The 15,034-nt window shown below is 42.0% G+C and overlaps 1 protein-coding gene across 3 annotated transcripts in view; it reads right to left on the bottom strand.

The window, feature by feature from the left end:
* The window catches only part of reck (reversion-inducing-cysteine-rich protein with kazal motifs), a 135,342-nt gene that overhangs the window by 105,244 nt on the left and 15,064 nt on the right, over positions 1-15,034 (bottom strand). For all 3 annotated transcript variants that reach the window (XM_078216525.1, XM_078216524.1, XM_078216526.1), the window contains exon 3: positions 7,044-7,129. In XM_078216525.1, coding sequence (XP_078072651.1) covers positions 7,044-7,116 — 73 coding nt within the window. In that variant the 5' untranslated portion in view covers positions 7,117-7,129. The remainder of the gene's footprint in view (positions 1-7,043; positions 7,130-15,034) is intronic.

Below are 15,034 nucleotides of genomic sequence, written 5' to 3'. Positions count from 1 at the left end.
ATCTGGATATAAATTGTCCCATTGGTAAGACGCAGCATGGGTTCATGAAGGGCAGGTCATGTTTGACTAATTTGGTGAAATTCTTTGAGAACATTACATGTGCAGTGGACAATGGGGAACCTGTGGATGTGGTGTATCTGGATTTCCAGAAGGCATTTGACAAGGTGCCGCACCAAAGACTGCTACATAAGATAAAGCTGCACGGTGTTACGGGTAATGTATTAGCATGGATAAAGGATTGGTTAACAGAAAGTAAAGAGTGGGGGTAAATGGGTGTTTTTCTGGTTGGCGATCAGTGACTAGTGGTGTGCCTCAGGGATCAGTGTTGGGACCGCAATTGTTTACGATTTACAAAGATGATTTGGAGTTGGGGACCAAGTGTAGTGTGTCAGAATTCGCAAATGACACTAAGATGGGTGGCAGAGCAAAGTGTGCAAAGTACCCTGAAAGTCTGCAACGGTATATAGATAGTCTAAGTGAGTGGGCAAGGGTCTGGCAGATGGAGTACAATGTTGGTAAATGTGAGATCATCCATTTTGATAGGAATAACAGCAAAATGGACTATTATTTAAATGGTTAAAAAATTGCAGCATGCTGCTGTGCAGAGGGACCTGGGTGTCCTTGTGCAAGAATCTCAAGGAGTTGGTTTGCAGGTGCAGCAAGTAATTAAGGCGGCAAATGGAATTTTGTCCTTCATTGCTAGAGGGATGGAGTTTAAAAACAGTGAGGTTATGTTGCAGCTGTATAAGGTGCTGGTGAGGCCATACCTGGAGTACTGTGTACAGTTTTGGTCTTACTTGAGAAAGGATATACTGGCACTAGAGGGGGTGCAGAGGAGATTCACTAGGTTGATTCCGGAGTTGAGAGGGTTGGCTTATGAGGAGAGACTGAGTAGACTGAGGCTTTACTCATTGGAATTCAGAAGAATGAGGGGAGATCTTATAGAAACATATAAGATTATGAAGGGAATAGATAAGATAGAAGCAGGGAAGTTGTTTCCACTGGCAGGTGAAACTAGAACTAGGAGGCATAGCCTCAAAATAAGGGGAAGCAGATTTAGGACTGAGTTGAGGAGGAACCTTTTCACACAAAGGGTTGTGAATCTGTGGAATTCCCTGCCCAGTGAAGCAGTTGAGGCTACCTCATTGAATGTTTTTAAGGCAAGGATAGATAAATTTTTGAACAGTAAAGGAATTAAGGGTTACGGTGAGCGGAAGTGGAGCTGAGTCCACAAAAAGATCAGCCATGATCTTATTGAATGGCGGAGCAGGCTCGAGGGGTCAGATAGCCTACTCCTGCTCCTAGTTCTTATGTTCTAAATACTGTCCTTTTCCCCCCTGCAGAAGGACTTAGGATGTACATTAAGTGGAGAACAATTTTATTTAAAAATTATCCCTACCAGCAGCACAGCATGGCACTATCCCCATAAAAGGTGGAGGGACACAAGGACAACTCCCTTCTGTTCTTCAAATTGTGCTACAAAAGCTTTTGCGTTCACTTGAAAACATTTTAATATCTCTCCAAAAGGCAGCATTCCCTCAGCAGATTTCCACTGATCAAAATCTCTCTTAGCACCTCAAGGGTGTTGTTGAGAAGCTTATGTTCACACAAAAGGTTTTCATACTCTTGCTTGGTCTGAGCTTTGAACTTACCATAGAATCACAGAATCATAGAATCCCTACATTGCAGAGGGGGCCATTCGGCCCATCAAGCCTGCACCAACAAAGATCCCACCCAGGCCCTAGCTCTGTAACCCTATAAATTTACCCTGCTAGTCCCCCTGATGCCAAGGAGCAATTTACCATGACCAATCAACCTAATGCGCACATCTTTGGTGTGTGGTTGGAGCGCCTGGAAGAAACTCACTCAGACAATGGGGAGAACATGCAAACTCCATACATACAGTGACCAGAGGCTGGAATTGAAGCCAGGCACTGTGAGGCAGCAGTGCTAACCACCATACCGGCCTGACGCCCACATGATCTTGTTGTATCTCTCAATCCCATTTTTAGACAGGTCTTTTCCAGTGGTCTTTGAGCCATGTCAATTACTTTCGCCATCTGGAGTTCCATAATACATTCTAACTCTGCAACGTTTTTTTACATAATTTGAAAAAATATTATTCCACCCATCTGCAAATCTTAAATGGTCTTTTGCAAACTGCCCACTTGGCTCGATTCCAGCTGCTGTCCCTTGTGTATTGACATCGGCAAGCATCTGTATGTCAGTGTCTCCGGTCATTGACCTGGAAGGGTCATTTTGCAATTTCAGTCCTTTTCATTTATACTTATTAATTTCCAATTCGGCAAGTACTTCTGTTTGCCCATAACAGAGGTTGCGACATCTGTAATATTACTTGGATCAGGTCTTTGCTCAAGATCACAATTCGGCAATGATTTTTAAACACAAGAACCTCAGAACTGTGACACTCCATACGATACATCTCTTTAATTTCCTCCCGATTGCATTGAGATTCAAGAACCCCAGTACACTTCACAACAAAATTATAATAGTTCAGTAGTTTTGTTTTTTAAATTATGCCTTCAACCCAACTATTCTATTTGCCAACAATTCCTTTTCCTGCGCAAGCCATTTTCCCCAATAATTCATAGCAGCTTCTGATGCTTGAATTTCATCATGTTTAAACTGAAAACTGATCTTTGTGAGGTTTGCTTCCACAAGTTTATCATTTAGACATTTTAAGTCCTCAGTCAAATGTTGTACCGTGACTGATTTTCAATTGTTCTCACCAATTCTCATTTTTCATTCACAAACTCCTCTTTTATCCGCGAAAGTTCTATATTAATCAAGTTTTATTTCAATTACTTGCTATCAGCAGGAAGTGTTTCATTGTTAGCCATAGTAATTTTTAAAAGTTGCTTAAGATCAGTCTAATAAACCGCCTACTGCAATACAGCAGTCACCACATTTTTGTCTCTGCTACCAGCCAAATCATTACCCAGAATAAAATCTAGCCTTCCCATAGGTGATCTAAGAGTAATTCCCACCTAAACAAAGCGACAAAGAAACACATTCGTAAATTCCATTAATATCCCTACTTAATACTTTTTCTTTCATAAAACTGTCCAAACACAAATTGGACAATCAGCCACCATTCAAGGACTGAGCTGCCCCAATATCTCTCAACACTTTGTGGTCTGTTTACTTATTTTGTTGGAGGAGTAAGGGTACACTCTTCCCTTTGAAACAAAACATATGGCACTTCTAAAAGACTGACTCCCTTTAGAAAAAGTCATCGAAAAATTCTCTTGACTATTTTGAACCTATCTCCTTTTCCTGTAGGTTCGAAGGGAACATGTTTCACCTGTAATACTGTTACAGTTTTAACCATTTCCTTTTCTGGTGCAACTTTTCCTGAGGATTCCTTCATCGTTCCCACTACTGCAACTGGTCTCCTTTTTAGTTTCCAGCAATCCGCCTGAAAATGCCCCAGCTTGTTACAATAGAAACATTTAAACTTTGAATGTCACTTCTATCCACAACACCTTCCTTTCTGGTCTAAGGAGGAACATACTGGGAACTCGCAGCTATCCTATCTTCTCCCTGGCTAACTGGCTAGTCCAAAGATGTGTGGGTTAGCTGAGTTGTCCATGCTAAATTGCCTCTTAGTGTCAGAGAGACTAGCTTGGGTAAATGCATAGGGTTATGGGGATAGGACCTGGGTGGGATTGTGGTTGGTGCAGACTCGATGGGCCGAATGGCCTCCTGCACTGTAGGATTCTATAATTCCAACCGTTTTTCTTTTACCTTCCCACCTTCTAATCTTCTTGGGTTTGTAGGGGTGAAAAGGGTTTGAATATATGGACCAGCTCATAATTATCATCCACCTCCATTGCCCGGTTAGCCGTTTTAACCTTCTGGTTTTGAATATGTTCTAGCTACAGGAGGAAGTGAATCTTTCGTCTCCCAGCAGATGTATTTCCCTCAGAGCTTCTTATATTGTTTCTACCTTCAATACCCATATCCAATAGTCAAAATGACTTTGCTTTACCCTCTAAAACATTATAGGTCTGCCTAGACTGTTTCCATATGTTTCAAAATTTCCACCTCTAAACCTCAGGGACATAGGCTACAAGGGTGGCCTTTTTCACTGTACTATAGTTTATAAACAGCTCTTCCATAAGAAACGCATATACCTCATGAGCTCTACGAACCAACCTACTCTCTAGCAGCAATGTTCAGACTTCTTTTGCCCACTTAATTTCGTAGCTACCTTTCAAATGAAATAAACAATGCCTCTACATCCTATTCCTTAAACTGTGGCACAAAGTCAAACATCTCCCAACTGGGTTTTGGGTTGGAGGTTCTTTTTTAATCATCAAAACCTTCTTCTACATCTAAGGCCGCCTTTTTAAATTCCAACGTTTTAAGCCGGTATTTCTTGTCCCTTCTCTCTTGCCCCTTGTTCCTGCTCTCTTTCTTCCCATGCTAACTTCTTTTTCTAGAGGTTAGGCTTTCTCACTTAAAGTCCCCTTCTCTTTCCTTTGCTTTCAATTCAAGCTTCATCTTTTGCAACTGAACCTTAGCCAATTCATTTTTTCTAAAAAAAAATAATTTTAAAGGATGTGGGCATTTGTGGCTAGGCCAACATTTATTACCCACCCCTAATTGCCCTCATGAAGGTGTTGGTGAGCAACTTTCTTGAACTGTTGCAGTCCCTGTGGTGCAGTTGCACCTACAGCGCTGTTAGGGAGGGAATTCCAGGATTTTGACCCAGTAACTGTAAAGGAAGAGTGATATATTTCCAAGTCGGGATAGTGAGTGGCTTGCAGGGGAACCTCCAGGTGGGGCATTCCCATGTATCTACTGCCCTTGTGCTTCTAAATGGTAGTAGTCATGGGTTTGGAGTGTGCTCCGCAAAGAACCTTGGTGAATTTCTGCAGCAGACTTTACAGATGGTACACATGACTACCACTGTTAGTCGGTGATGGAGGGATAGAATGTTTGTGAAAGGAGTGCCACTCAAGTGGGCTGCTTTGTCCTAGATAGTGTCAAACTTCTTGATTATTGGGAGCTCCACTCATCCCAGCAAATGGACTGCATTTCATCACACTCCTGGCAGCCTTGTAGAAAAATAGACAGACTTTGGGGAATCACGAAGTGAATTACTCAGCACAGGATTCCTAGCCTCTAACCAGCTCTTATAGCCATAGCATTTATATGGATAGTCTAGTTTGGTTTCTAGTCAATAGTAATTCCCAGGATTTTGATAGTGGAGGATTCAATGATGGTAATGCCACTGAATGTGATAGTTAAATTCTCTCTTGTTGGAGATGGTCATTGCCTGGCACATGAGGAGAAAATGTTACTTGCCGCTTGTCAGCCCAAGCCTGGATATTGTCTAGGGCTTGCTGTATTTGGACAGAATCTGAGGAGTCACGAACGGTCTTGAACATTGTGCAATCATCAGCAAACATCCCCACTTCCGACCTTATGATGGAAGGAAGGATATTGATGAAACAGTTGAAGAGAGTTGGGCCTAGGACAATATCCTGATGAACTCCTGCAATGGTGTCAATTGATTCACCTCCTGGAGACCATGGTCTCTCTGCTACCTTATTATGATAAATCCTGGATGAGCCCCCACTTTACGATCTCAGTTGATATTACTACTAGAAAAGTCAGATCCCAGGATGGAACCTTGTTTGATAGATCCTACCTTCTATTTTTTGTTTAGAAACGTGAAGGGCAACTACTGAATAGAATCACAGGAGTCTCCTGATGAACCTTTAACAAAGTAAAGTATTAAACTAGAAAAGATCAACTATATGATGCTACTCCTTCGCCCCATCTATACCTTCCAATATATATACAGATTCATTAGGCAACCTAAGTTATAGCTTCCATCTTGCATGCTGATATTTGCAGTAAGTTTACAGACCATGTACTAAGAGGTGAACTGCCATACCACACCCTGAAACCAAGTGACATATACCACCAAAGAAAGTTCTATGGATCCCTCATCAACTGATTTCCAATCTCCACTCTCAAATAACGATGATTTGGAATCTTCTCCCAAATGATGCTTTTGCTCAGATGTCTTCAACAAGGATCCAAATCCAGGGTTCCAATCTCTCCTGAACTTCCTCTCCCCGAGATTGCCACATGCTTCAAGCTTCATCTTCCACACACTCTCAGATACTCAGCCACGCCAACAGAACACCGCTGACTCACAGGCCCATATTAAGCAGTCACCCAGCTTTGGTTGTCTCTTTGCATCTTCTGGCTCCTCAATAACCCCCTATATGTTTTGATTCTGCTCCCCACAGCCTTTTCTCTGCTCCTTACTTCAACTTCACTGAACAGGACCGGTTTTCAATCCCTGTCCTTATTCCTTGATTAAGCTGTCATCTTGAGACCTTCCTGTCACATTCCCCGATTTTGGGACTCTCCTGGAACTTGCTCTCTGTCCCTTTCTCATCCTGCCTGTTCTAGCACTTTTTGTAAAACTGTGTTGGCCTTCTGGATCGCCTTCTATATCTTTGGGTCACTCTCTGATTCCTTGTTGCTAAGCAACAGCACTATTTTTCCCACTTTTTAAAAAAAATTTCCCTAAATTACTGGGCAACGGTCTTTCACTTCAAAGTTGTAAAATCTTGTTAAAAATGCATGTATACAAAACAGGGCTTAGACTGCTTGGCTCTATTTTGCGGAATTTCAAAAATGATACCTAACCCAAGATTCATCTTTCACAACACACAAAAAAAGTTGAAACTTAAATTTATAGCTTGTTCCTACATTAGTCAATAGTGTTTTTAGTCTTCTTGTTACAGTGAAAGTCTTAAAATGTGAAAGTACAAGCAGGAGTTCAGACCATCAAAACTAATGACAAGATGTGCAGTACAGGAGTTACAAAATCAATATTCTAATATTACCCATATCAAGTCCATATATATACAAGGTATGACTCATCCAGTTCTGCTCATCTGTAACCCGATCTTAGCTCCAATGTATGTGTGGAAGGTATGAGTAGTGAGGAATAAGGCCAATGTTGAACCACTCTACACAAGTGCACCACATACCTTCAGCTCCACATCTGAAGATCTTCAATATCAAAAATAGTAATGGAACTGCTAGGGTGTTGCTGTGGGCCATGAGGAAAGTGTCACTGCAAAACAGGATATACTTTAATTAGTAACTAGCCATTTTACAATATTTTGTCATAAATATATTACATACAGTTCCTAGTTTTAAAATACAATAATACTGGGTTAGACCACGGCATATCTCACTCATACACAACCTGTCCATGGCAATGCTCACAGTAAGCTGGGGAATATCAAGTCACAGAATCCCTACAGTACAGAAGGAGGCCATATGCTATATGTGATGACAGAAAAGTTATATTTTGCAGTTCAATGTAGGAAACTGCTGAGAAAGTATATGTGAGACTAATCTGGCCTATCCTATTAAGGGAAATATTCAAATTGCTTTTCTGAATGCAGCCCCTGGTCAGTCAGCATTAGATTTTGCTTTCTGGCACCATTTCCAGGTTGAAACATAGTTCATTCTAGGCTGCAGCTAAGACACACCCAGCACTGAGATGATCTGGCATGTGTAACGAAAACAAGAAGTCCAGAGAGCACCATCTTACTATTCAATGGAATGGTGGACTTGGTTTCCTGGACACAATATCATTGAGCCAAGAATGAAGAAAGAGCAAAGGGAAGACAGTTGCATTACAAAGCAGATTTTGCACCTAGCTTCAGGAGAGGGTGGGGGCATGGGTGGTGCTACTCTCAACATCTAAATTAGCAGGCATAGGCCATTTGGCCTCTTGGGTCTGCTGCACCATTTGATAAGATTAAAACTGATCTGATTGTGGCCCAACTCAACTTTGTCTCCCCCACCCGATTTGTCTCATTCTCCTGATCACCATCTTAAATAGGAGACCCTTATTTTTAACCTGGCTTTGGTCCCTCCCACAAGGGGAAGCATCCTCTCAGTGTCCACCCTGTCAAGTCCCATCAGGTTTCAGTAAGATCACCTCTCATTCTTCTAAACTCCAATGGACTTGGACCCAACCTGTCCCAACCTTTCCTCATTAGTAATAACTCCCATCCCAAGAATCAGTCAAATGAATCTTCTCTTAACTGCTTCTACTGCAATTATATCCTTTCTTAAACGAGACCAAAACTTTACACAGTACTCCAGATGTGGTCTCACCAAGCACTGCAAATGTAGCAAAACATCCCTACTTTAATATTCCATTCCACGTGCAATAATTGATGACAATTCCATTTGCCTTCCTCATCATTTGCTGTACCTACACACTAACATTTTGTGATTCATGTATCAGGATGCCCAAATCCCTCTGTGCCTCAGAGTTCTGCAATTGCACCCCATTTGAATAACAGCTATTTTTCTAATCTTTCTGTCAAATTGGACCAGGTCACATTTTACTCCTCCCATACTATACATAGCAATCTCAATGTGGTCTCACCAGGTTCCATTATTATCTATCTAGTCATAGCCAGAGACTCACTTACAAATAGCTTCTCTTCTTGCTATCACACCATTATTTCTGGTGTCACCCAAGGATCTATCCTTGGTCCCTATTCCACCTCTGTATCAGCTGATTTTGCCACAGTTCAAGCTCATTTGCCACTGAAACCATCATTCGTGCTTTCAATACCTCTGGATTCAATTATTCCAATGCACTCCTATCTTGTTCACACATTCTGCCCTCATTACACGCGAGATAATCCAAAACTCTGCTGCCTGTATCTTACAACACAGCAAGACCAGTTTGCCTATCACCCCTGTGCTCACTGATCTACAGTGGGTCTCAACGAAGCAATGATTTGATTTTAAAATTCTCATCCTTGTTTTCAAATACTTCCATGGCCTGTCCCCTCCCTATCTCTGAAGTCTCCAGTTCCACAACCCTCCAAGGTGACTGCACTCCTCGAGTTCTGACCTCTTGTGCATCAACAATTTTAATTGCTCCACCATTAGTGGCTGTGCCTTCAATTGTCTAGTCCCCACGCTCTCAAATACCTTCCTAGTACACCCCATCTCTTTACCTCACTTTCCTTCTTTTAGACTGTCCTCAAAACCTACCTTGACAAAGCTTCTGGTTATCTGACCTAACATATTCTGTGGTTTGGTGTTGTGCCTTGTTTGATGATGTCCCTGCAAAACACATTGGGATGTTTCATTATGTTAACGGCACTATATACTGATTGCAGAGCTCATGTGCTGCATATTAATTGTAGAACTCATTGTGAATACGATCATCCTATATTACTTAGAAAGTATTGTGACTTGCTTTTACTTTGAAGTGAAGCCATCTTGGAAGAGATATACTGACAAGCTGCAAATGCAACCCAAGGTGGAAAATTGTTAACTTGCCAGGGTCATCCAGTCACCATAAATCAAATACTTACTTTGGAATCTCTTGTGATATTGTGTAGAATAGGTTAGAAGATATGCTATTCATAAAGAACAGACATATATGTATATAGTGTCCTTCATGACTACAGGACATCTCAAAGCACTTCACAGTGAAGTGCATTTATTTTCAAGTGTAATCATTGGTCTGCAAAAAGATAACAAGATTATACAAAGAAAGAGTATCCCCTACTAAAATGCAGTTTATGTTTCTAAGGCAAAATAGTCACATGTGGTTAGCACAGGATGAGTTCACACATAGGTCCTTGAGGCTGCAAACATTGCAGTTCAAATCTTTTTGTTGCTGGAGAAGCTGTACCTCCAAATTTTCTGAATGTTTTTCCTGCCAACTCTGTGTGCCACTATCAAGTGGTTCTTACCTAGCAACAACCTGTTCACCAATGCTCAGTTTGGGTTCTGATAAGGCCACTACGCACCACACCTCATCACAGGCATAGTCCAAATATGGACAAAAATGCTGAATTCAAGAACTAAGTGTGATTGCCCTGAATATCAAGGCAGCATTTGACCAAGTGTAGCCTCAAGAAAAATCAAAGTGAATGAGAATCAGAGTAAAAAAATCACCACCAGTTAGGGTCATACGTGACATAAAGGAATATAGTTGTGGTTGTTGGAAGCCAATCAGCTCCAGGACATCACTACAGACATTTCTAGGCTCTTAAAGTAATATCCTTGGCCCATCACCTTCAATGACTTTCCCTCCAACATGAGGTCAGGAGTAGTGATGTTCACTACTGATTGCAGGGTGTATGGTACAATTCACAACGCCTCAGATACTGGACCATTCCATGCTCGAATGCAGCAAGACAACATTCAGGCTTGGGCTGATCTGCTGTTCAGTGACACTTGCTTCATACAAGCACAATGACCATTCCAAGAGAAGAGAATTTAACAATCTCCCCATGACATTCAATTACATTACCAATGCTAACTTGCCCAACATTAATATCGTGGGTGTGGCCTTTGACTTAACTGGACCATCCGTATAAATATGTAGCTTTAGCAGTAGGTGAAAGACTGATGGATGCTTTGCGTAACTCACTTCCTGACGCCTCGAATCCTGTTCACCATCTACATGGCACAAGCCAAGAATATGATGGAATACTTTCCCTTCACCTGGCTGAGAGCAGCTCCAATCCACACTTAAATAAGTTTAACACATCCAAGGCAAAGCAGTCTGCTTGATTGGCACTCCATCCTGCAACTTTGATATTCACTCCCTCAAACACAGCAGCGTGTGCATCATCTAAAAAATGTATTGCAGGAACGACGCTCTTTTGACAGCACTTTCCAAACCTGCGACTCTGCCAACTAGAAAGTCAAGGGCAGTAGATGTGTGGAAATACCACTACCTGCAGGTTTCCCTCCAAGGTGCACACCAGGCTTATTTGGAACTCAATTGCTTTTCCTCCACTGTCAATGGATCAAAATCCTGGGACTCCCTCCCTAACACTGCAGGTGTACCTACAGCACATGGACTGCAGCAGTTCAAGAAGGTAGCTCACAAATTTCTCAGGGGCAATCAGGGATGGGCAGCAACACTCACTTCATATGAATGAATTAAAACAGAACTATTATCATAAGAATGTTTTAAATTATTCGCCTTATGCAAATAATCATATTTCATCCATTGTGACATCAAGTCAATGTGAGAGAGCATTGCATGTTGCGTGACTATCTGATATTTGATTCTGTCAGCCCGTAGCTGGAAAGGGGCCATTTCCCCATTTCTGATAGTTAGACATATTGAGACTCCGATGTGGCCCAGTGTCATCTCCTCTGAAGATGTGAGATGGCTGGAAAGCCACCTCTGGTTCTCTGTCTTCCCCCACTGTTCTGTGCTCTCACCTCCTCTAAGGCAGGATAGAAGCCTACGAGTGACAGGAATAGCATGTGTTGAATGGACAGAAAACACTTGTTGATGAAGACTACAAGGGAGAGATAAGACATTGCATAAACCTGAGGGCAAGTGTCAATTGTGGATGGATAGATGGGGACTTGAAGAAATGCACAGACAGAGAAGGGTAGGTGTATCTGTAAGGGACATAGGTCTGAACAGTGATATGCTGAAGTATCCTTGAGAAGCCCGAATAAGGGGGTTGGGGTAATGCACACTAAGATATCAGGATGTTGGTAAATGTGTTACTATACTCACCTTTCCTGATCTGCTTATGTCATTAAACTACTTTTAGTATTGAATCCTTGAGTGTGGCATCAAATTCCTGCTGCTGACTTCATGGGAAGCCTCCAGACATTCTGATTATGCTTTACCTGCAGGCTTCTTTCTCTCATCAGGAAGAATATCTACCTGTGGGCCCTTATAGCCATGAGTAGCACATTTAAGATGTCATTAAAATGAGGTGCAGGTTTTGAGCATATGGGCTTTATTGTGCCAATTTCTTCTGTTGTGCTCTCAGTTCCAGAGTTCATTAAGTTGCACGTTTGCAGTATCCCTTTAAAAACCTCATGAATATTAATAATGCCCAATAACACTAACTGGTCAGGAAACCCAGAAATGATACAGGAATGCAGTGGCTGACATTGCTCTTATTTCCAGATTTCCTGCAAGCTATCAGGACGTTTCTGACCCCAGCCCCCACTCAAATATGTTGCAAGATAAAATCCAGCTGATGGATGCAGTAAGTTATGTTAGGGAATACATTACAAGTGAAAATTTCTGATTGAATGCAACACAAAAATTCTCATTACACAGTGTATGTCACAGAAGTGTATGTGACAGACAGAAAAAGCACACATGCATAAAGTTTAAAATATAAAATCTGACACTGCTTATGGAAAGTGAAATCAGAGGTGATGCCGCTTTATAATAATGCTGGTGTTGGACCATGCAGCACATTACATCAGGCTAACTAATGGTGACACGACAAATAAATTCTGTTCTTACTACATGATATTCTGGCATTCTTAAAAGCAGTTTGAAGACTCAATCTATAATTTGATTTATTATTGTCACATGTATTGGTATACAGTGAAAAGTATTGTTTGTTGCACGTTATACAAAGCATACCGTTCATAGAGAAGGTAATGAGAGTGCAGAATGTAGTCATAGCTAGGATGTAGAGAAAGATTAACGTAATGCCAGGTAGGTCCATTCAAAAGTCTAATGGCAGCAGGGAAGAAGCTGTTCTTGAGTCAGTTGGTACCTGACCTCAGACTTTTGTATCTTTTTCCCGACGGAAAAAGGTGCAAGAGAGAATGTTCAGGGTGCATGGGGTCCTTAATTATGCTGGCTGCTTTTCTGAGGCAGCAGGAAGTGTAGACAGAGTCAATGGATGGGAGGCTAGTTTGCGTGATGGATTGGGCTACATTCACGACCCAATATTCAATGAAAGCTATAAATAAGTTGCCTTTTCTTAAATATATGAGGTCTATGAATTTGATTTTTTATTGTTTACTTTTAAAGTTGAAAATCTAGTTAAGTAGTCTGTAACTTGGGACAAGCAACATGTCTTTAACAGTACAGGAGGGTGGTATTTTGCAGTAGAGAGAGCAATGTTGAGCATTTGTAGTGTTGGGAAAATTGTCCTGGGATGAGTCCCAAAGTTTGGCATTAATTGTGAAATTTGTGGTTAGGTGTCTCTGTGGAGGGGGAAGCTAGAGTTTCACAGAAAGCGGGAAGGATGTCATGGATTTCTCAGTTTGCCAGTTGCGAGAACAGATACAACAACGTGAGTTTGAATGTTTCCAAGAGAAAAATGCACCAGCAAACTCAGTATTCCTGGACATGCCTCACCTCACCGGTTAGCACTAATGAGATTGTTTACCATTTTATCAGATTTTAAAATGGGTCTACCTTGCATTAAGTTGATCTTTCTCTACATCCTAGCTATGAGTGTAACACTACATTTTGCACTCTCTCGTTTCCTTCTCACTGAACGGTATGCTCAGTCTGCATAGCGTGCAGGAAACAATACTTTTCACTGTATGTTAATACATGTGACAATAAATCAAATCAAATCTATCAGAGATGTTGAGTTCCCTCTTGGCACTAGCATTGTGGAGGGTGGAATATAATTGAGACTGTTTTGTTGCTGCTGGCTGAATGGCAAGAGACTGAATCATAAACAATATCCCTTGACCAAACAATGACATACAAAAAACATCTGAGCAAGACAGCAGCAAAGATCAAAACACAAAATCACCTTCTCAGCAAACTTGTTGACTCTTCATGGGTGCAGATTTTCAAACCTTAAGGATCTTAACATTGTCTACTCGACTGCAGAGTATTGTGCGCCAGTATGGTACAATTCATCTTATACCAGTCTTGTGGATATCCAGTTCAACACAACAATGCATATTATCTCAGGTATCCGAACAACTCAACTCTCCTGGCTCCCAGTCCTGAGCAACATCCCACCATCTCACAAAAGGAGGGAGATTACAACAAGAAAGCTCTTGGAGAAGGTTTACATTAACCCAAGCCTGTTGTTGCACAAGGATCTTACCAATCTACCTGCTGCTCGCCTCTCATCAGACTAGCTTATATGGCTAAGACCACCGTGCCAAGGAATAACAGCAGAAGTCCTCTGGAAGCAAGAGGTCCAATGGCAGCAGGAATAGAATGAACACACCACCATTAAAAACCACTTCCTCATTGCGGATCCCACAGCCCGTCCACCGAGCTTTAACCTGCCATGGCTACACTGAGCACTCCTCAAATGTTTCCGCACTGGCCATGGCCTTTGTGCACCAAATCAGCATAAGTTGGGCCTTGCAGGGAACTCGGGCTGCAGATATGGTGCACCCCGATCAATGACTCACATCATTGAAGACTGCCTCTTGCAAAACTCAGCAAAGAGCTCAGTGAGCTCCACTTAGTCACTGTGAAAGCTATTGCCTGCACATCCCAAATAAAATAACCATGAACAGTTGTTGGCAAGCAAAATCTGTGTTTCAAATTACACAGTAAGAGTTTTAACAACACCAGGTTAAAGTCCAACAGGTTTATTTGGTAGCAAATACCATTAGCTTTCGGAGCGCTGCTCCTTCGTCAGATGGAGTGGAAATGTGCTCTCAAACAGGGCATAGAGACATAAAATCAAGTTACAGAATACTGATTAGAATGCGAATCCCTACAGCCAACCAGATCTTAAAGATACAGACAATGTGGGTGGAGGGAGCATTAAGCACAGGTTAAAGAGTTGTGTATTGTCTCCAGACAGGACAGCCTGCAAGTCCAGGAGGCAAGCTGTGAGGGTTACCGATAATGTGACATAAATCCAACATCCCGGTTTAGGCCGTCCTCATATGTGCGGAACTTGGCTATCAGTTTCTGCTCAGTGACTCTGCGCTGTCGTGTCGTGAAGGCCGCCATGGAGAACGCTTACCTGAAGATCAGAGGCTGAATGCCCGTGACTGCTGAAGTGCTCCCCCACAGGAAGAGAACAGTCTTGCCTGGTGATTGTCGAGCGGTGTTCATTCATCCGTTGTCGTAGCGTCTGCATGGTTTCCCCAATGTACCATGCCTCAGGACATCCTTTCCTGCAGCGTATCAGGTAGACAACGTTGGCCGAGTTGCAAGAGTATGTACCGTGTACCTGGTAGATGGTGTTCTCACGTGAGATGATGCCATCCGTGT

This window comes from Mustelus asterias, chromosome 7 (genome assembly GCF_964213995.1).
Source record: "Mustelus asterias chromosome 7, sMusAst1.hap1.1, whole genome shotgun sequence".
In the NCBI taxonomy this organism is placed as follows: domain Eukaryota; kingdom Metazoa; phylum Chordata; class Chondrichthyes; order Carcharhiniformes; family Triakidae; genus Mustelus; species Mustelus asterias.
Note: the sequence above shows the minus strand (reverse complement) of the source record. Positions and strands in the feature narration are given on the sequence as shown.